At 42.3% G+C, this 22,944-nt stretch overlaps 1 protein-coding gene across 1 annotated transcript; it reads right to left on the minus strand.

Annotated features, from left to right (window-relative positions):
* Positions 1-126: 126 nt before the first annotated feature.
* On the minus strand, positions 127-21,526 carry RRN3 (RRN3 homolog, RNA polymerase I transcription factor). The gene is made up of 18 exons (XM_037507568.2): positions 21,416-21,526; positions 20,044-20,149; positions 19,371-19,427; positions 18,699-18,788; positions 18,465-18,594; positions 17,985-18,044; positions 17,586-17,649; positions 16,804-16,873; positions 14,379-14,477; positions 13,263-13,355; positions 12,315-12,453; positions 11,024-11,154; positions 9,351-9,481; positions 7,929-8,113; positions 6,240-6,348; positions 3,670-3,822; positions 2,706-2,793; positions 127-1,941 (listed from the first exon to the last, which is right to left on the minus strand). The coding sequence occupies exons 1-18, from the start codon at positions 21,502-21,504 to the stop codon at positions 1,780-1,782; spliced, it is 1,956 nt and encodes a 651-aa protein (XP_037363465.1). The 5' UTR covers positions 21,505-21,526; the 3' UTR covers positions 127-1,779.
* Positions 21,527-22,944: the final 1,418 nt, after the last annotated feature.

The raw sequence follows: 22,944 nt of genomic DNA on the forward strand, positions 1-22,944 counted from the left end.
ATTTCTTTTGGAGCACTCCCAATCATGCAGGCAATAAATTTCTCCTCTCTAACAGCAAAGTCTCAGTTGACTTTTCTGCTGTAAACCAGGGTTTTAACACTTCAGATGAGTAAAAACAACAACAACACAGAAATCAACAGAATGTGTGAGAAGTCTCTTTATTGGGGTACCTCCCTCTATTGGCATAAAAGGAAAAGTTCCAGATTAACCATATCATTCTTCCGGTTCCACAATGGAATTTTTCCTTAAAACTCCTTTGAAATTAACTTCAAACTCCTTTGAAATTAAACAGGCATGTTTGTAAATATATCCTTCTACATTAAAACTACTTCCCAACTCACCAAGACTCCACTTACCATTAACTTCTTGGACACATTTGTTCATGTTATCAGTATACAAAACCCCCACCTTTTGTAAGCTATTTAAAAAAAGAGAACCTTAAAATTCTCAAATTACTTTCCACCAAGTCACCCAAAGGAAAATCACCAACATCCAAAACTTTTTAAAGCAATAAAAATTTCTATTTTCCAAAAACATATTTACAGACTGAAATTCAAACTCTACATTGCCTTCAATATAGTTTAAGAGCATACAAAGCCCTAGGAGAAAGTGTTTCATTACAAAATATTTGTGATCAAGAAAATAGTGCTTGCCTTTAAATAAGGAATAAGAAAAGAGGCAGAAAAAATAAATATGCTTGAAGATGCCCATTTTCACAAGTAACAAAAAAGTCCACATATAAGGAATGAAGAGAAAATATGCGTGAGCTTCAGAACAACTCTAGCAGTGCTGCACAAATTTGCTATAAAGCGAGGCTGTTTGGATTCCTTTGTTTAGTTATAAAAATACAAAAAGAGCCTCACCAGAGGAGGGCTTCACTGAGCTGAATCCATGATAAGAGCAGCAGAGAGAAGTAGCTGTAATCTCAGTCTAATATTGTTAGCAAAACCTTTCCATTAAACAGACTAAAATTTTTGCCCTATTTGGTCAAAAAAATTCTCAAACTGATTCTGGTAATAAAATATACATATGTAACATTCCACTACAAATGAGCAGCTCCAGTTCAAAGCACTGTGAGAGGGAGGTAAAGGACAAAACGCGCAATACTTTCCACAACTCCAGCTTTGCTTACATCCACCTGACACTCACGGTATGTGTCCTCTGGCTCCATTTCTCTAAATCCTCACTATCTCTTCACTCCAGGCGTTCATCGTCTCCGAAGTCCCCGGGGTTCCTTCAGTGCCAGCTCCGACTTTCAGCATCCCGGACCAGCTCTGGCCACCGCCCCGGGCTCCTCCTATCTTCTCTGCACCCTCTGCAATCCCGACACACACTAATCCCAGCACACAAATGCAATCACAGCAGAGGAAACACAACACTTCCAAAATGAACACATTCTGACAACTTTAAGTAGTGTCCAGAGGACTTCTCACTGAGGAGAAACCAGATCACCAAGTGCGTGACTACGGTTCTGACAAATAACCTATGTTAAAATGCAATCTCTTAAAATAGGAACTTCACAATAATTATGTCAAAAAGCTATTAACATAACAAGTGTATATACATTAAACAAATAAGCCAAATCTTCAACATTTATCAACTCCACTATGAAATATTGCACATGATACTCAGTTTTTCCTTTAGTCTGTATGGGACAAAAGAAAACAACCACCTGTCCAGACACGAGAGTAAGTCAAAGTGGAAGCACTGCCTGCGACCGCACTCTGTTCAATGCATCCTCCAACAGCAGGAGCCCAGCACTGGCGGGTGCAGGGCGCCTCAGTCACAAATCCTGGCAATCACGGGGGACTGGCCCGGCAGGTATAACACGGGTGGGGAGCCCACGCTACTTGTAGGACTCCGGAAATGCGTGTCAAAGGAGTTTGGGGTAATCCCAACTTCACCTTTCAAAAAATCATCATCTTCATCTTCCACTATCTCCTGTATAAGGAACAGAAATTATCAGTAAGATCACAAGAGGTTTGGAAAACTTTCATAAATTCCTTTCCTCAGGGCCTCCCCGGTGGCACAAGAGGTTAAGTTACAGCACTATGAAGCTATCCACAGCCACTACAGCACGGGTTCGATCTCCGGGGCAGGGAGCTGACCCACATGGCGCAGCAGACCTCTCCTGTCTTGCCCGCTGCTCCCCTCAGCAGTGTATTTCAGTAGATCTGCCTGTTCTGATCCCCGCTCTGTCTCTGGTGAGTCCTCTCACCACCCCCACCCCCCTCACCTCTGACCTACACCCCAGCTCTTGTATGCATAAATAAAAATAAATCTCTAAAAAAAAATAATAAAAAATAAAAAAAATAAAGTATACCAGGGGGATGTGTTTTGAATCCACACCTTTGCCATATGCACAGGAAGCTCTGCTAAATCAGTGCTAGTTTTTGAGGTAGCTTCAACATAAGGCAAATAATTTGAGATTGTTACTTGCTGGTGATGACGAAGTGGTAAAACCTGAATTTGGCCAGTTATTTTTAATTAACTTCAACTTCCCAAAGTCAGCATGTGAGGTTAGCAGTTTAAACAAATCAGCAAATGAACAAAAAACTCTTTCTATTACAATTATATATAAGCGTGGAATTTTTGTAAAGGCAGAGTGACTAAAACGAAGCTTTGGTACAAGCTCTGCTATTTACTATTTGACTGTCACCTGTAATCATACAGATTTCCAGAAAGTGTACTGAATCAAGATTTACCTTTTTAATGGGTTTCTTAAACTCCTGAAGCTCTTCTACACTCATGTCTTCCCATACCTGGTAAACAGGATCAATGAATTTCTTTGATCTGTCAATAAAGATCACATTTCAACATCAGTCATATGCCACAGTGAAGGTCGAAGCACAGTTTGCTCCCCAATCAAGAAGTGAAAACTGTGGCTCAAATATTCATGTCAAAACATCCTACATGTAAGTACTACAACTAATGTGATTGCGTGGTCAGAGCTGATCCACTCACCACCTACTCCTTCTCATCTTTTCATTTTCAAGTGAAATTATTTCTCAACTTTGCAAAGGCTGACAATGTTATAACATACCCAAATGAAGATGAAATTCTAATTCTGTTTTAATATTCCCACAGCAATTTGCTAAAAATAGGCCTGGGGAAAAAATTCCAGTCAACCAAGATTTGAGGGAGCCGAAGATTTTCAACTGCTGTGTTTAACAGACAGTGTATTAAGAAAAATCTCACTTCCTTATACAAATAAATATTAAGCCTGGTTTTTTTAAAAATTAACCATCTAGATAAGCCACTTGGCTTTTGTTTATCCTACGCAACAGTACAGGATGTATTTTTAGAGAACGGAACAAGTCACTTGGCAGAAAATTAAGAGTGAGGAAAAGATGGGCTCCTCTCCCTTCCCCCTCCCCCTGTATGTTTAAACCAACAGGTTTAAAGGAAAAAAAATCAATCCAGGTTCCAGCTGAGATAAAGCTTTGCAGCCCGGGTGCTATGGCACACAGCAGCCCCCAGGAGGCGCTCTCCACCTGGGAGGCATGTGCGAGGAGCCACACAACTGTAATAAATGCTGTAATAAAAGAACGGTAATAAAAGAACGGTCACTCAGGAGTGAGAAACCGCAAGCCCAGTCTTGGGAAAAGCAAATAATCATCATATTTAAGTCCACCACCAACAGGTGGATGACTGTTCAGGGCTACCCACCTCTTAAGCACACAGGGATCGAAGGGGAAGAAGGTGTCGAGGGGGTTTGTGCAGGTTTGCACCGAGTCCCCTCCCGCTGTGTTTCTAATAACTGGCAGCATCTGACGATTATTCCTCTCAATGATAGTGTAGCAGAAGACCAGCTGGTATTTACTGTGGAACAACAAAACCAACAGAGAGGAGGCATCAACACACTGGAATCACTCTGCATAGATGGATGTGGCCACATATTGACTGGCCCATGCACAGGAAGAGTAACCCTGGCAGAGAGCACAGCTCTCTGGTCCACTACTTAGGGGTCTGCTAGGGAGAAAGAAAGTGTGGCTATCTTTAAGAATACAAGAGTGGGCTTATATTAGTAAGAGGCACAACTGATGAAAAATTGTGTTCACGGTAAAACTTAGCTCACAAGGTTGTACTCATTCCCTTCTATTCTTTTTTTATTTTCTATATAATGTGTTTACTATATTCTGCATTATATTATTTTTTAAAAATATTTATTTATGCATACAAGAACTGGGGTACAGGCCAGAGGTGTGAGTGTGGCAGGGGGTTGGTGATGAGAGGATTCACCAAAGACAGAGTAGGGAACAGAACAGGCAGATGGACGAAAGTACACTGCTGAGGGGAGCGGCGGGTGAGTCAGGAGAGGTCTGCTGCGCCATGTGGGTAGTTCCCTGGCTGGCTGGGAATCGAACTCGTGCTGCAGTGGCTGCAGATAGCTTCTTAACCCACCAGCGAGGCCCATATATTCTGCATTATATTACTTTTATTGTTTGTAAAAGAATTAAAGGATTAGTGAAAAGAGGGTTCTGGATTTACTGAGCGGGTGGGTGGGTGCTGTCAGGCAACAACTGTGCTGTAGTGACATCAGGAATGTGCGGAGTAGGGGGCACAAGGCTGGCTTCCTAAAGAACTCAGAAAACCGCACAGTGAGTGAAAATAGCTGAACAGAAGAACTCATGATAAAAAAAAACAACTGGACTACCCTGTTGTCAATTCTTCTGGTGGTTACTTTCACTTTGTGACTTTGTGCACTTCTCTGAGAAGAGGCAAGAGCTCCCTTTGGCCTCCCACGATATTCCTGCAGATACTTATTCTCAGGTCACTGTTGCAATTTTAAGCAACATGTTCCATTAGCCAAGACTGCATTTGACTCCCTACTCCTGGTGGGAGGGTAAAGTGGCAACATCACTGAGTACAGTTTGTATTATCTGGTAAAGTTCCTTGGACACAGCCCAGCTCCTCGGCTTATCTGGTTTATGACAAGGAAGTATGGTCTGGGCACACAAGTACCCCGCTGTGCCTCAGCTGCTGTTCCCGGTACTGAAAAATGAGCACAGCTTATATCTGAACCAAAAAATAGACCATTACACAGCACTTAAAAACAAATTACAGCCACACAAGTCAATACGAAATCTCAAAACCATCGGACAAGCAAAAGCAGCAGCTACAGAACTACGCATAAATTCCTCAACACAGACCTTGATCTCTGTCTCACTCCTAGGCTCACTGTGCCCTCCTAACCTGCACTGCTAAATCCAATCCCAAGTCTAGACACTCACGCGTCAGTCTGTTCAGCAAATGCAGCCCTCTGCTCTCACCCCAAGAATAAGGGGCATCCTCCTCCCCTTTTTGTCATCACCCCTGACTCTTCCAGCTGCTTCCTATCACCCAGCAACTATTGCTTGTTCTTTTCTTATTTATTTACTATCATTTCTGAGCTCTCAGGAGAGACCTCAAAGTATAATTTGACCTACTGATACCTGCCTAGGAAAGGAAAGTAAGGTTGCTTGAATGAGGTACGCTGTGTAATGGGGTTTGAGGGATGAAAACAGAATTCTTTTAGTCTTCTAATAGAACAATTATGTGATGAAGATGTTAAGCTAAGATCCTGCCCTGAATATTCTGATTAAGTGCCTAAAGTCTCCAAATTCCCATTCTACACGAAGCAGAATGATTCCAAGACTGCTTACAAAGGAGTCAGATTGCCTGCATTTGAATCTTAGCCAGCACAGTCCAGCTATGGCTTCACACAAGCAATTACCTCTCTGTGCCTCCATCTCCCCACTTACAAATGAGGTGGTGTGTAGACTGAGCAAGTTCTCTGTCAAGTGCTTAGGCCAGGCCTGGACCACAGCAGCCACACTGTATCTGCTGCAGCTTCAAGGCCTGACAGAGAATGTTCCTCACTAAACCAGCTTCCTACTGCTGGATATTTGCCTCATGTCCAGTCTATTTTTATTACTAATATAGAAGTCACTTGAATAAACACCTTTGGCTTGCACCTCTCAGCTTACTAGTAGCCATACTTATTCCAAGTACCTAGAGTTCTGCTGAATTAGTCTCTCTGGATAAAAAGTGACAGCGATTTCCAATACCACCAAAGTATAAAAGCAACAGATCCATTACAGTGCTTCCTGCAGCTATGGGATAATTGGTTCTTTAAAGTTCTATTTTACTGTTACTAATTTTATGGGTGTGTTCACGCCCATAAAGTTAATCTTAAAATACTAACACGAATTTACTTCAAAATAAGTTCTTCCATCAAGGAACTGTAAATAACTTACCTTGTGATAGCGGCAAAAAAGTTAACTACAGAGGGCAGGCAAATCTTCAGAGGATTCAGCTGACTCATCACTATACGTTCAAAATTCAGACTTTGAAGGTACCGCAAGCCTTTGTTTTAATAAAAAACAAAGATTTTTATTTTATAGGTACAAACACAAGAGTCAAAAATACCTTTGAGCAGCACAAATGATTTCGAACATTAAAAAATTTAGGGCTATTTGCAGAAATGTTTTAAATAAAATTTCAAATACAGTCACTTCACAAAGAGCCCAAAAAACAGGCCTCATCTTAACCACATTCATTTAGGACTAAGCAGCTTTTCTACAGAAAACTGCTGCACCTTCCCCTGCAGTGACCTTTAGGGCTAACCGCCCCTAGGTCCGGCTGGGCAACCAGCGCGCAGGGGAAGAACAGCAAAACCCTACCTGCTGCACCTCCCCCCGCAGTGATCTTTAGGAATGGCTTTCGCCACGGTCCCTAGGTCCGGCTGGGCAACCAGCACGCAGGGGGAGAACAGCCTGAAGCAGAGGAAGTGCAACGGAAGTTCCCTGAAAAGGCAGAAGCTTATCAATAGATAACGACCACCAAGAACCACTACAAGAATGCTAAAAATCTTATCCCTCTTCCTAGAACTACAAACTTTAATCCCTTATTTGTCTTTCTAAACTTCCTTCTTTCTTCTATAATGGTCATTGCTTGTTATGTAGATCACCTCCCTGATAGTGGTAGACTGAGCCCATGAGCAAGCTAATTTCCTTGATATTCATTCCTGTGCTTTTGGAAAACATATATATACTGGTCACAAATTTAGAGAAAATTACACTCAGATTTTCACTCTTGAAGTGTGTCTGTTTGTCATTTCTTTCGCCGACGCCCTGACCACCCTGCACGCTTCTCTCAACCCTGAGGTGGCCTCATCGTCTACTGCTGTGCTGGTCCGCGGCAGAAAACAGTCTATTCTTCCAAGGACCCAGGAAGTAACTCACACTCCGAGGGGGCCATAAGCTTCTGTGAGAATCTGGAGTTCAGAAACATGTAAACTCAGCAGAAACAGCAAGCACAGAACGGGAAAAGACCATGTGGCTGGCTGGCAGCGGACGACCGTGAGAGCATATTTGGAAGCTCAGACAACAAGGTGAGCCCCACCCCCCAGAAGTTGCAGTGTCTCCCTGAATCTTATGTACACGCCCATCTGAACAGCAACACAAGACTTGTGCACCTTAAGTTGTGAGAGCTGTGGGGCATGATTCAAGGGTGCACCGTCGTTTGTACTTCACACGTTTTTATAAGGAAACTCTGGTGCCTTCGGAGTCATCCTCAAATGGTTTCAATTTCAAATCCTTCCAATAAATTACTTTCCTGCACTCTGGTCTCCCCTGCAAGTGGGAGTCATCCCTGCCCTCATTGCGCCCTCAGGGTCAAGGGGCGCACAGAACTGAGAAGAGCATCTTCTCACTTGACCACTACTTCGGAAGCCACCCTCTCAAGTGCAAGTCCTCCTAAAAAGGAGGCTTAAGGCATTTCCAGGGGACTAGGGGCTACATGAACAAGTTATAGAACTTCAGTGCACGTGTGCTTTTCTGACTCTAGGTTTCATGAAATTCTCAAAAAAGAAACAAATCTCTACTCTACAGAGTGACCAGAGTACCAGGAAAATCCAGTCCACATCCATCAATCCTGTCACTCACCTTCCTTCAGGTTTCCACTTAAAAGCTGCTTGTGTCGAAAAACAAAAGTGTAGAATACAGCTTGGCAGGCTGAATAAAATGGTCCATGGAGAGCAACATCACAAAATGCCTTTGCTCCGGAATCCTGGTTATTAAGGTATATGTGCAGCCAATTAACCAAAAGATCGAGGCAGGACTTTACAGTGCTGGAGGAAAGAGAGACAAGTCAACTTCACTGGCTTCATAAAAGAACGGGACATAAGGTCACCCAATTTCTTAGTTGCAAACCATGAAAAGTCAGTGCACAGACTTCCTCATCCATACACGTACAGAGGAAAAGCAGATAAACGAAATGCTGGGTGAGTGGCAAGACAGCCTTCCAGCTCCAGGGGGGGAGTGCTGACTTCTAGGAACAATAGGTGGACCCCTAAGCAGCCTAAAGTGCTGAGGGATGGAAAAGAGTTCTCTTTATCAATGCAGAGGGCCAAGGGCCTCCCCGTGCTGAGGAGAACATGGTCAAACAAGCACCTGACGTATTCCCCCAAGGGAAAGACTATCCAGCTGACTTCATCCCACGCTCTGGGGGTCTGATGAAGCCTTTATGCTTGAGTGCTTAGGACAGAACGGCCAGAGCACTTCTGCTGCCAGGAGCGGCTTTTTAATAGCATCCTTTCCCAAAGATATCTCCTCAGATCACTGAAAGAAGAGGCCAAAGCTGGCCTCCTAGTAATCTATTACCTTCAAAAGGATTTTATCTCAGCTTTAACAGGTACAATTAATGCAGGATGCAAATGAAAAGGGACAGACCTAACATAAAATGAACCAAGATGGTATACGACACAGTACATTATCCACAAAGACAAAAGGACCTTCGTTTTCAAGTGCCACACAGATGACCAAAGTTTTGCTTGTGAGATTTTATAGCTAAAATAAAGAGACATTTTATTCTGACATTGCCTCTTGGAAATATAAACATCTTGCATAGAGTAGGGGAACAGAAATTTTGCAGTTAATGGGCCTCCCCGGTGGCGCAGCGGTTGAGCGCTGGGTTGCGAAGCTGCCCACAGCCTCTGCGGCGCCGGTTCGATCCCCGGCTGCTCCCCGGCCACCAGAGGAGGGTCCCACATGGCGCGCAGACCTTTCCTGCCGCCCACTGCTCCCCTCAGCAGCGCACTTCGGTCCTTCTGCCTGCTCTGCTCCCCGCTCTGGTTCTGGTGAATTCTCTCACCCTCCCGCGCTTCTGACTGTACCCAGTGCTTGTATAAACAAAACAAACAAACAAATAAAACATGCCTCTAAAAAAAAAAAAAAAAAAAAAAGAAAGAAATTTTGCAGTTAAAGACAGCCCCCCACAATAAGGGAGCTATTTCTCCAACTTGAAACAATGCTATAATCTTTTTAAAGCACAATATGAAAAACCACTTGGAAAATTAGGTTACTTACATAAGAGGAATAAATTTAGCTCTTGCCAAAAAGCTTCCAATGTAATTTCCAGCAGCTTGCCTGATGATGGCAGGGTTGTTTGGATCCTGCAATTTTTTCCAGAGATGTTCCAAAAATGCTTCTGCAAATCCCTATAAAAGAGAAGGTGCTGTGGTCTGACCTTTTTAAACTCTTAAGATATTCTACTGTCAGAATCCTGAGATTTTATGGGCAAGCATTAGCATCTCAGCCACCTGCTAGATAAACAATGAACAGTTACCATGGTTCTTACTGTTAAAATACATTGAAATAAGACTATGAAAATCAAAGGTGCCCCATTATATAATCTAGTGGATCCCCAAGCTGTTTGAGCATCAAAATCAATCCTACAAATTGAGTAGATATGGTGAAGATTTAGGAATTCTTATATTTTAAAAGCACTACAAGTGATTCTGATGCTTAGCTAGAATGGAAACCCAATGATAATCCACACTCACGTGGGAAGTCCTTCAGCAGCATGGTTTTAATGGGGTGCACCTTTCTAGTCTCTGCCTGTGCTTACCGAACTAACCAGAAAGAGAAGTGTGGACTAAAATACAGCCGGTGTTTGACTAATCATGGGAAAAACACAGGTTGGTACGTCTCTTTCTAACAATAGGTGCAATATCCAACAACTCCAAACAGCTCTTTCCAAAGCTGTCAACATAGACCACAGGCAGACTGAGTAAACTTTTCTGGCACACAACCGGTCCTCCTCTGCCGCTAGGAAGGTATTAATAGTTGCAGAGAAGGAAAAAGTTTTTCATATACTTCCTCCCGCCCCAAAACAAAAACCTAAAACTCAGTTGTATAATACTGGATTAAAAAGTTGGTTTGGGGGCCTCCCCCGTGGCGCAACGGGTTGAGAGCCATGCCGTGAAGCTGTCTGCAGCCTCTGCAGCGCCAGTTCAATTCCTGGCCGGCCAGGAAGATACCCATACGGCAGAGCAGACCTCTCCTGTATCACCTGCTGCTCCCCTCAGCAGTGTCTTTGGTCTGTCTGCCTGTTCTGTTCCCCACTCTGTCTCTGGTGAATTCTTTCACCCTCCCGCATCTCTGGCCTGTACCCCAGTTCTTGTATTAAAAAAAAAAGTTGGTTTGGGCAAATGTGGACCCAACTGAGAAAGGACAAAGGAAACGAACAGCTGAAGAGCCCAGTCAAGAATTGTAATACAGGGCCTCTCTGGTGGCACAGCAGGTAAAGCACTGTGCTGTGAAGCTGTCCACAGCCTCTACACACGGGTTCGATTCCTGGCCCACCCAGGAGAAACCCAGACCTCTCCCATCTCGCCCGCTGCTCCCCTCAGCAGTGTCCTTGGTCCGTCTGCCTGTTCTACTCCCTGCTCTGTTTCTGGTGAATTCTCTCACCCTCCTGTGCCTCTGACTGTACCCCAGTTCTTAGAAGAAAAAAAAAAGAACTGTAATACAGGCTTGAATTGAAGGAAAGGGAACCACCTAGTGGCCCAAACACAGGATTACAGATTCAGAGCACTTGCTGTGCTCTGCTGAAAAGGGTAGGAGGCTTTCTCAGGGGTACTGTAAGATGAGCTCAAGAAACACCTCAGTCTCCCTTCCCTACTCCTCTGCTCCCTGTCTTTAATGGACATGATGGGCAAAGCTGAAATAAGCTAGGACAGCAGGGATGACGTACTCACCAATTTAAAGCTACAGAGGTAAAACATGAAAAACTGGACATGGCAGGAAGCATGGGTGGGCAGCAGGAGTTTGTCAAAGATGGTTATTAGATCTCGATATAAATCCTTTGTTTTGTTGTTATCAATCTTACCTACAGATAAAATTTGGCATTTCAGTTTTATAAGCACACATTTTCAAGTTACCAGCTTCATTTGCCAAACATCAAAAAGAAAACAATACCATTCAGAAGTACCACCACCCATTCAGCTCTGATTACAACAAAATACCCCTTCTATTACATATCTTGCTGTGATGCCATAAATAAGAAGTCTTCTACAGGGCAGTTTTGTGACTCATACAGAAGTCCTTTGGTCCAATAATCCCTCTGCTAAGAACTTATCACAATTAAAAAATTGAAGGAAAAAAAAATTGAAGATCTAGATACAAACATGTTCATTACACTGTTACTTAAATGGCCAAAAAAAGGAGGACAGGGAAGAAAAAATGAGACTGGTTAAATCCCTATGATCAATAATAGTGTTTTAGAAGAGTGAAGGGTCTAGAAAATGTCCATATGAGGCACACAGGATGGATAATGAAACATTACACAGTGTGAGCCCCAAATCCACTGAAAAATACACTCATACAAGTACTTTCTGCTTAGAAAAGAAATTGTACCAAAATAATTCTCTTAACAGTAGGAATATGACCATTTAATTATCTTTTTGATTGTTTTCTGTAGTCTCCAAATGTATTATTTTTATAAAAGCAAAAAAATCTTATTATTCCAAGTGGCCATGTTCCACTCTTAAATCTTAGTAATGTGAATGGGTAAAAATTCCAATTTTTCACAGCAAAGCCTCTGGACCCAAAGTACCATGAGGGCAAGGAGCAGATCAGTATGCTCACTACAAAAGGAACCAATTACTAAAGACCCTGTAAATTCAACAAATAGTGCCAAGCACCAGAGAGCAGCGTCCACATCATTCTTAAATGTCTGGAACGACGTGACAAAGCCTAAATCCCAGTCCCACTATCTCCAAGTTGCCACAGGTTTGACTTAAATACATTTCTCTAAGCTACCTTTTTTAAAACAGAGAAGGCCCCAAGAAGTTTACTAATGACAACTGTAGTGCCTGCACACATGGCACAGGCAAGTGTAAGCCCCACCTCCTTACACACAAAACTGTACAAGAAGCTTTTACAGGATTTTTTTCAATACCAGATAATGGTATGAAAAATGCCCAGGGGAGCCAGGTACACCACAGGGTTCCACAAAGAGTAGCTACTGGGACAACTGTGGGGAATTACCGTCGACATGGCAGACATCCTTAATGTAGGACAGGAGCAAGGACAGCAGGACGTCCAGGCGCTCAGCGACAGGATGCACCATCTGGTCAGGCTGTCCCGAATCAGCCTTTGGTGGGTGTTCAGTTTCTTCATCTTCATCCTTCAAAGATAAAGTCAAAATGAAAGTGGATCCAGAGCCCCATCTGATTCTCATCTAGAAGAGCATCTAGAGCGGGGTCACAGACGGCAGGGATCCCATGCCCCACTGGCACCTAAGGACAGGGTCACCCCTTACTGCCCTGCTGCTATGTCGCCAAAAGCCCCAGCTGCCTCCCTTCTGCAGAGTGCTGCCCGTGCACTCCCACAAGCCCCGCCCCCTCAGAACTAACGGCTGACAGGGGGCCACAAGAGGCCTCTTCACTGTCCAGGCCAGGAAGGACCAACTCTCAGGCATACCTCAGCTCCAGAACTCCTGCCGGGATTCAGGCTGTAGCTACTTTCTACTAAGACCAAACCCAGGCTCGCCCCTTCCCCTGTGCTCCCCAACTTCGTGCCAAGGACACCTGGTTCCCTGTCTCAGGGTGTCCTCTCAGCAAACCCAAGTCCAAACACTGCTCCAGGCAGAAAAACAGTGTCTCTGCAGCTTGTAAGACATAGACATTAAACTAGCATGTTTTCCTAGCACCCCCTCACAGACAACATGTGGCTTACAAAAGCAAACATCTAAAGCTACAAGAATGAAAGTGAAACGAACTTCACCAAACCCAAACTCAAAGCCTTGGAAAGAACTAGGCAACTCCACTAAGCACTACGTGGCTGGCCACAAACATCACATTTAAGACATTACTTAGTTTACTGAACTATGGTTTTATCCTAAAGCCTTGAAAAAGATAAAATGCCATTTGCTGGCTTCCCCCCAACCCTGGAATTAGGAACTGCCCACGTCTGAGCTCGTGAATAAATGCTGACCATATTGAACAGTCCTTCTGTGGCATCTGTCCCACTGCCAGTTTGAGCTGCTGTTTCCTCAGCATCTTCAATATCCTGTCGGGATGCATTCACCTGCATTTCAGCAAAAAAAAGAAAAGAAAAAGAAAAACAATTTAAAACATACATATCTGGGGACCAAAAATGCATCCAGTGTATATTTACTTTAAAGGCATCCAGATTAACATCATAGATAACACTAGGACACAACAATTATGATGCAAACCTATAAAATTACCTGGGTCTCAAAGGAATTCAAGATTACAAATCAAGCCCCTTTTGCTACAAATACTCATGAAATCAGCATGAATTGTGGCATGGTCTAAATCAGGCAGCTTCAATAAATTCAAAATTTATTCCATCTCTTACTATACACAAGACACATACATATGTATTATATGAAAGCTCGTCACTAAATCAACCAAACAAAAAAATGTTGATATGCAAGTCAAATTTGAATCACTGACCAGTTGTTACGTAACACTTGTTTGACATACCGTTCAAAGCATGCTTTTTTAAATCAATCTATGCATCCATGGTCTTCTTTCCAAATGTGCCTGAAAACAGGCCATAAGCATATAGAAGGGAGAGTCACAAAGTGACTGTGTGGCTGGCCACAGAGGTCTCACTCCAAGGGAAATACACCCCCTCCTGGACCTGTCTCGTCCCCTCCTCCTTTCTTCCTTCCTCTCTCCCTCTGTTGCCTATCGCCTCAGTGCTGAACCACACCTCTCACCCCTATCTCCTGCCCTCTCCACATCACAGCACCTCGCCCAGTCTTTGCCCCATCCCCCAGCCACCCATGACTTCCAGCTGTGTAAGGTTTTCCAGCACATAAAGAGGTGTCCATGCAAAGGATTTGCCAGGTCGGTACTCTGACTTCTTTGTGACTAGAAAGCGTTGGCCTTCTTCTCCAGTCATGAGATGGGTTGGTCTACAACCCCCAGGTTACCAAGAGAATTCAAGAAATGAATTTTCAAAGGTGGAACTGTGTGGGTTCTTTTCCACTGTTGCTAATATGGTTCCACATACTATAAAAATAACAAAAATATTTAAAATATAAGAATCAAGAATAAAAACAGGTTATTCAATACTTACATCCAACTTGAGTACTTTTTCAATAACAAGCTCCAGAATTTCATGCCTCAAGGTTGGAAAATACACACTAATCCTTAGCAAGTTGTGAACATAGCATTCCTAAAACATAGAAAGATAAATATTTCAACAAAGAATATCTTGTAATTATGTAAGCAAAACATCAATCACACGATCTATGGTTCCATTAAGTAGAAGACACACAGACCATCCAGCAACACAACTGCTATACTCACAATGGTCAATGTAATTCCTTTACACCCAGTAGATTAAAATTTGTAATTTATGCACTTCTACAGTGTTGAGAAACAAATTTGTTGAGATAATTCATGCACAATTCACCCATCTAAATGGTAACAGTCAATTTAGTATATTCAGAATTATGATACAATCACTATAAACAATCTTAGAACGTTTTAATCACCCTTAAAAGAAAACCTGTACAAATAACAGTAATGTACCTTCCCCCAGTCCTCTGGTCTGCCTACTTTCTGTTGTTATGAACTTGTCTATTCTAAACATTTCATACAAGTGAAATCTTAATACATGGTGTTTTAACATGTTTTCAAGGTTCATTCATGTTTTAGCAAGATCATTCCTTTTTGCTAATAATTTTTCATTGTATACAAATATCACATTTTGTTTTTTCAGCAGCCAACAGACTTCTGGTCATTTCAGTATTTTGGTTATCATGAACAATGCTGCTGTGAGCATTCATGTAAAGATTTTTGTGTGAGTATGTTTTCACCTCCCTTGCTACAACCTAGCAGCGTAAAGGCTGGGTCATATGGCAAACACGTTCAACCTTTTTGAAGATCGGTCAGATGAATTTCCAGAGCAGCTGCACCACTCCGCTAGGAATTTTACATCCTCACCAGCAATGCACTTGGGTGTCGACTACTCCACACCCACCCACTCATTACGAGCACAACCATCACAGTGAGTGTGAAGTGGCATCTGACGGTGGTTTTGACTTGCACTTCTGACAGCTAATGACCGGGTCTTCCATGTGCTCACTGGCCATCTGTATTATCTATTTTGGAGAAAACACCTCTTCATTCAGAGCCTTTGCCCATATGTAAGCTGAATGATCTGCTTTTTCTATTGAGTTATTAAGAGTTCTCTATTGGAGACACAAGTCTTTATCCAATATGTAATTGCAGATATTTTCTCTTACTATTTGGGTTGTCTTTTCACTTTCTTGAAGATGTCCCAAATGATTTTAATTTTGAAAAGGTCTATTTATTAAGCTCTTACATTTAGTACTTTCACCATTTTGAGTTCATTTTGTGCATGGTGTGAGGAGGGGTTGCTGCATGTGGAAATTCACTTGTCCGAGCCACCAGGGAGGCCCTTACTTCCTCCTTTCTAAACTGCATGAATTTCCTTTTCTTGTCCAACTGCCCTGGCTAGAACATCTAGTACAACACTGAACAAAGGCAGCCAAGCAAACATCCTTGTTTAGTTCCTTAGCTAGAGGGAAGCACTGGGTCTTCACCACTGAGTATCATGTTATCTGTGAGTTCTTCATAGATGCCCGTTATCAAGTTGAAAAAGTTCCCTTGTTTTTGTCATCAAAGGGTTTTAGTGTTTATCAAATGCTTTTTCAGCATTGATTAAGATGATGATGTGGTTTTTCTCATTTATTCTATTGATAGTTTGTCACTGTAACTGATCTTTAGGATTAAATTAACATTGCAATCCTACAATGCATTTCACCTGGTCACGGTGCAAACACCTTTTTGTATGTTGGTAGATTCAGTTTTCTACTAGAGTATTTTTTCTACAGTCATTAAGAGTCGTAGGGTTCGTCATACTCTACTTGGAGCAGACTATCACACACATTAGGAAAACTTAATCCTCTACCTTCATATGTAAATAAGGCATGTTTATAACTGGTAACAAGAACTATTTTAGTAATTCTCCTCTAGATGAAGCCGGGTCAGATAGTTGTGAAATGGACTCTGCCTTTCTTGTGAACATAGCAACAAGAGAAAAAGGCACTGTGAATCCTCAGTTACTTGTTAAGAAAGGAATTTCAGTCAAAGTCTTGTTCTTGAATTTAAAATCTAGAAGACAAAACAACTGTTTATTTTCCTTTTCCCTTCTGTGCTATTGCACAGAAAATGTAGCATAAAATCAAAGACACATGATCTGAATTTGGCAAACAATTAACACTAGATATTTTTATTTCTTAAGTGCTGGCTTCATCTATAAAAAGTATCCCAGTACCAGAGTTAGGTGAAAAAGGCAGCTAAGCTTTGGACCAAATGACTGCACCAAATTCTTTAACAACAGACCTGAAGACATAAACTGGATTCCTCACATTCAAACACAGTTGGACAAAACAACTTTTAAGAAAAAGAACATCTCTTGAAATGAAATCACACAACTGTTGCATTATTATCCCCAAGAAATGATTTCTTACCAAGGTTCTCTCTGATTTTCGAACAAATGGGAATTTTTCTACCAGTATTGGCATAAGAAACCACGGCGTCCTATTTAAAAATAAACATAACAACCAATTCATGTTAACTGGACTTTCCAGAAGCTAACGTTTCTACACTAAAGGGCAAATATGGTTTTGGGAACAAATGGTAACTGCTATCTCAACTAGAATGTGAAATAAATGCATGACTTGAGGGAAAATCTATATTAACTTAGGTGAAAATAAACCTCCTTTACCAAAAGCAAATTAACAGCATCTTCTACAAAAGCCTAACAAAGAGTTTCAGTTTAAAGGCCTGTACCACTAAAGCACACGTTATTTAAGGAAAAAATTATCAACTTGGATTTAAGTTATCAAATAATAATCTTACAGAGGAAACTTGAAATCCACCCTTTCAAAAGAAACCCAACACCTTAAAATTTTTTTCTTAGAACGGCAATTTTTTCCACACGCCATGACACAAACACACAGGAGAGTTTCTCACTGTAGAATCGTGGACATCATGTCTGTTGAAGATAAAAGCAAAATCCCAACCACTATACAAAACTTGGGGGACAATTTGCACACAAGTTTTAAGAAATTAAAGGCAATGAATGGAAAACTGAAATGTTGTCTATAGAATGTAAAGCTACATCAACAGGATCCCAAAAACATGTGGCATAATCTACTTTTATGCTGCTAACATTTTACAATTTTCTACAAATTATAATTCTCGAGACTTAAACACCACGATTCGAAATAAATGACAAAACTATACTTACGATGGGACGTATCTTGCAATTATTTGCAAGGCTCTGTGACATGTGTCAAAATTTGCAGGAAGATCTACAAGGAAAAGAACCTGAGTGTTAGCAGAAAGTTACAAACTTGAAGTTAAAAACAGCTGGCAACCAAAATTGAAACACTCATCAGCCAAAAAAAAAAAAAAAAAATTTTCAACTATCATGAGGATTAAAGAACAAATTATGTAAGGAATGCATTAAGGGTAACTGACTGCCTATTAATGTTAAGTAAAACACAAAGAACCATCAGAGGCTGCCATTTCTAACAGTCTACCGTATCAGAACAGGACCTGGAGCTGCCAGGATACTTAATCATTCAGCACAAACATTCTCCAAGACACAGGACGCAATCTTCGCTTAAAGTCTCTTTATACTTACTGTCATCTTCATCATCAGAATCTGAAACATCTATGTCACCTTCCTTAATGACCACTCGGGCTTTAGAAGGAAAAAAGAAAATAAGTCACTTTTCTCTCATTGCCCAAAATAATCAACAGCTCTACACAAAAAAATTGATTTTTCTATTGTCCAAATTTAGTACGATAATCTGGAAAAATGACAAACCAAGTGATTTAATTTTTAAGCAGCTAAAATTCCTGACTTCTAAGACCTTGTCAGAAGCTCACTCGAGCAAATTATGTCACATAAAAAAAAATCACAGCAATGAAATGAATCTAGACGCTTCCACAGCGCTCATTATAGGGAACAGACATGTACAGAACTGCTGCCAAATATGTATCCTAGAATATGCTATGGTGACAGTGGCGCAATCTCCAAAGTGTACTGGGAGGGTAGTTATTTTAATAAAGAGCTACTTAAAAAATGAAAAAGTAAAGCAAACAAAGAGTAACCACTTACGAGGCACAAAATGAGAAGCAATCATGCTGAGACACGGTCTGAGGAAGACAGTCTGTGCCGATACAAGATTACCAAGGAAAGCCAAGTACTCCTCCACCACTGTTGGGCTTCTATTTAACCACTGCAATTTCTAAAGGTAGGAGGGAGAGAGAAAAGAAACATTTTACTGATACAATATACACTATTTTCTAAGCAGAATCACAAGCTAGTCAGAGAAATAAATGGTGAACTTACCAACAGAATATTGATAAGCTGCTCAAAGTCTTTGGTCAAGTACATGATGGAGGAGCGGAATTCTAACAGCCAGTTAATGATCTGGTCATCCTTAGGTTAAGCAAAAAAAGTACTTTCAAAATCACAATAGGATAAATTGATATTATTGTGCATCAACCATCTATCAATAATACTTAAGGGGGGGGGTCACAAACTTGGAATCAAACCTAAATTAAGATGAAAATTTTAGTTTATATCAAAACAGGAAAAAAGTTTGCTAAATTTTCTGAAAAATAGAGTTCAGTACTCTGATGCACAGGAAAAAGAATTCTATGCAAAACTTCATTCTGATCATTTTGTGTACCCTAAAAAAGTGAAAACACTTCATATGGTGACACCTGTGGACTTTTAAAAACAACCAAATTATAACAGATTCAAATACTATAAGACTACAATGGCCTCTATTTTGACTGCACCCCCACCTGTTCCCAATCATGATAACCAAAAAATATCTTTAATTCATCCTTAAACATGCTTTGGGGTATAAAAAATGCATCTGATTGAAAACCACTGGATTAATGTGGAAGGGACAGCCGGGAGAGCTAGCGCTAGAGGATGGAACTGGAGCCAAAGTAGGAAGCAAGGTCTGTACAAAGCTGCAACAACTTTGCCAATGATCAAACACAAAATTACCTTTATGTCTGGATCTGACAGCTGGTTCTTCAACAACTCAAATTCACTTGTCTCCCCCTTAACAAGAAAGGAAATAAATGAAATTCTGTTTGCTTTGGTTGCCTGCTCAAGAGCAACAGCCGGACCTTTATACCTTTAGCCTCTGATGAAATCACAAAAGGAACATTTTAACTTTTACGTATCAATTATGTGTGAAATTGATTATAAAATCACTGCAAAAACTTTAAAACTCAAGTCAGTAAAGGTAGGGGACTTGAAAAAAGATGACAACTAAAACATTATACACATTTAGGTCTACTTGTGTACTGACATTTCAATATAACAGGCACTCTTAAGAATTTTCAAAAAGTATTTAAGGGTAGAGAAAAAATCACCGTAGTGATCTAATTGAAAGGGAACTAAAATACCATCCATGCAGATATATGGTGACGAATGCTTACTACAGATACAACCATTCATAATTCAAAGATTCTAAAGAGTTGTGAAACCTCGGCAAAGAATAATTACTACTCTAATTTCTGGTTGACAGTATCATGCTGCTATTAAAGGTAAATTTCAAAATTGATAACCTAAAATTTAATTATGTGTACTCGCCTTTCGTATAAGCTATAATTGTATTCTGGCCAACAAAACCCAATTATACCTCAATAAACCTCACGCTATCACCTCTTACCTTTTTGTACTTCAGCAAGACTTCTGTCACAGTTCCACCAAACCGAACAGTTTTTCTTGGGGGAGAGCTGAAGAAATCATTCTCTAAAGCAAGCATATCCGAAATCCTATACAGAACCAAGATTATCAAAGTGTTAAGAGCATGACAGAATAAAAATTAATCTGAGCATCACCATTCAGTGAAACTACTGCTACAGCCTAACTGTCCCCACTGCTTCCACTCCAATCCCCAACAATCAGTCTTCATTCAGCAATATAATGGTCCTTCAAAAACTTAAGTCAGGTCATGCTACTCTACTATCCTGCTTAAACTAAACAAAGGTTTCCCTCTTCGAATACAAATGCAAACTCCTTACAGTGGTCTTCCAAGTCCTCCTTTACCTGGTTCCTGCTCACCTCCCTGACCTCATCTCTAGTCACTATAGTACAGACTCAGTGCCCTTTCGGTTCCTTGAACTTGCCACACCGGCTGCATTTCACTCCATAGTCCCTCTACAAGAAATAATCTTAACCCAGATTTATACATGATTGGATTCTTGCCTTCATTCAAACTGAAGCTCAAACATCAGAGATGCCTTCCATCAGAAATCTGAATTACCTATCCTCTCCCAACTTCCCATCCATTACCCTGCTTCATTTCTTCACAGCAGTTCTCACTATTTGAAAATATCCAGCTCATTTATTTCCTGTCCTATTTACACTGTCTTTCCTCCCCTGCACGATGTTTTGTTGAGAGCAGAGACGCTGTCTACTTTGATAGACTACTGTTCCCAGTGTCTTAACATAGTTAAGTGGGAGCTTAATAAATATTAACAATGATATCATGAGTTTTACAAGGTTTGCCTCTTTTAAACAGAGCAGATTAATGAAAACCAATGCATCCTACCAATGACTCTCAAAGTTAAACTCCAAGTCGTTTTATGGGGTTTAGGGGCTTTAAAAGTTGAGCAAGACACTGGTAAATGTGTCGAAATATTTTTTTTTTTCTAGTGAAGAGTCAAGTGGACATCGGTGACAGCTGTCGGCTGATAATGCAAATAGTCTAGGGAAGTCTTTGCAAATCTCTAAGAAGAAGTGGGGGGCAAGAATAATAGGGCAGAATGCAGTACCCAGGCCTGTGACGCTGTGAGAGCCCGGTGGGGAGGGGGGCGGCTTCTAGCACGGAGAACAGATTCATTTTTCCGGCCCCTCTCCCAACTTCATAAGCCATTTAAGGGGCATGGGTTGTCTCCCGAAATCCTGAGGCGACCCTCGCGCCTCCGCTCCTACCCCCACGGCATTAGCTCTGTGCCAGGCACTTTCAGATCCGCTCCCTTCATCCTCCTCCCGGGCTTTGGCTGCGGAAGCGCAAAAAGAAGCGGCGGGACTCTTACCCGGTCCTCGGGGCGCCCAGCGCCTTGACCGCGGAGGCCGAAGAGGCCCCATCTCCGGGCAGCCGCGTGTGAAGCAACGGCGCCGCCATTGCGCCTGACAACCTGGGCGACGGTGCGGCGCGGCGGAAGTCGTGCTCCTTCTAGTCCCGCCCCTACCCGGAAGACGCGCGTGCGAGCGGCGACTTCAGCCAATCAGGAGCCCCGAGGGGAGAGCAGCGTGAGCGCGGCGGGCCAGAGCGCCGCCAAAACTTCCCGGCCGGCCGCGCGCCGGCCTTGGAGGACTTTGCCAGCCTACCCTGGTGAGGCGCCCTGGGGGCCTCAACCCGGGGAAGAGAAGTCGGTGGAGCCGGTTCCCTCCATCCCTAAGGATGCCAGCGAGAGAGTGGGGACTCCTGAGAGGGTTTCCTGGAGTATTAAGCTTTGGGGAGTCAAAGCGTCCCTGAAACTGACGCCCTGTAATTAACTCAAATAAGCGGGCGGGCTGGGTTCCGGCGAGGCCGCTTGATCCAGGAGCCCAGGCTCGGTACCCGCCGCCCAGTTCTCGCAGACACCCTCCATAATCCTGTCCTCGGGGAAAATGAAGCTTGACCAAGCGACTTATCCAAAAGTCTCAGCGCGGTGGTGATACTGGGGTGAGAAGTCAGAGAGGAGATACCTTGATCTTCATATCTGAAAGGAGCTGGAGCTAGCCAGGCCGACAAGCACGTCTAACACACCTGGAGAGCAGCAGGTGCCCAGGCCTGGGCGCTGGGGAGGAGGGACTGCCCCCCCTCCCTGCGGTTTCCAAGGAAGGGGCAATGTTGCAACCTTTAGAAACTATCTAGACTATCAGAAGTAGATAAAGTCAGCTACAGCAACTTTTTAAGTACGAGGCCCAGTTGTCTTGTGCAACAATGTGAAACAGTAACTGTTTTTCTGCCTGTCCCCGTGTGCTGCCACCGTTTCTTCCCTCTCTGCTTTAGAGTTTCTGCGGGATGTTGGACAGCAATCATCAGAGTCCCAAGAGTAGAGGACATTGCCCTCTAGCTCACAAAGAACCTTCAAGACAACTGTTCAAGTGTGAATCTCTTCCCTTCCACCCCCAAAGCAAAGGAAAAAATTAAATCCCAATTTGATACTCTCATAAACTGTAGAAGTGTATCCTGCACTCTCAAGCAATTTGACAGTTATTCTTTCATTTCAAACAAGTCTAAGGGTCAGTCTTGGGGCATCCAGTAGCTGCTGCCTTCTAAGAAGGAGGCCATTGAAAAGACCTCCCAGGCCCGCACACCAAAGAAAATGAAGCTGAAATTGAACAGTACTGCCTACTGAGGGAGAAGTTCAAGGTCAAGGAAACTGCAGGTCCGGGATCCCAGGGCCATTGCAGCACCGAAGTGTAGGAACCCAGAAGATGACATCCTCCAGACCTACTCTCAACAGAACAGGGATGAAGTTTAACCTCTTGTCCTTTGCGACATTTGACCAGAAATCCATGAAGACTGTCACCTAACTGGAGAGGGGGAGAAGAAAGAAGCACCTGCTCCATGGAT

This window comes from Talpa occidentalis, unplaced genomic scaffold, assembly GCF_014898055.3.
Source record: "Talpa occidentalis isolate TD23 unplaced genomic scaffold, MPIMG_talOcc4v2.1 talOcc4.12, whole genome shotgun sequence".
NCBI classification, from domain to species: Eukaryota; Metazoa; Chordata; class Mammalia; order Eulipotyphla; family Talpidae; genus Talpa; species Talpa occidentalis.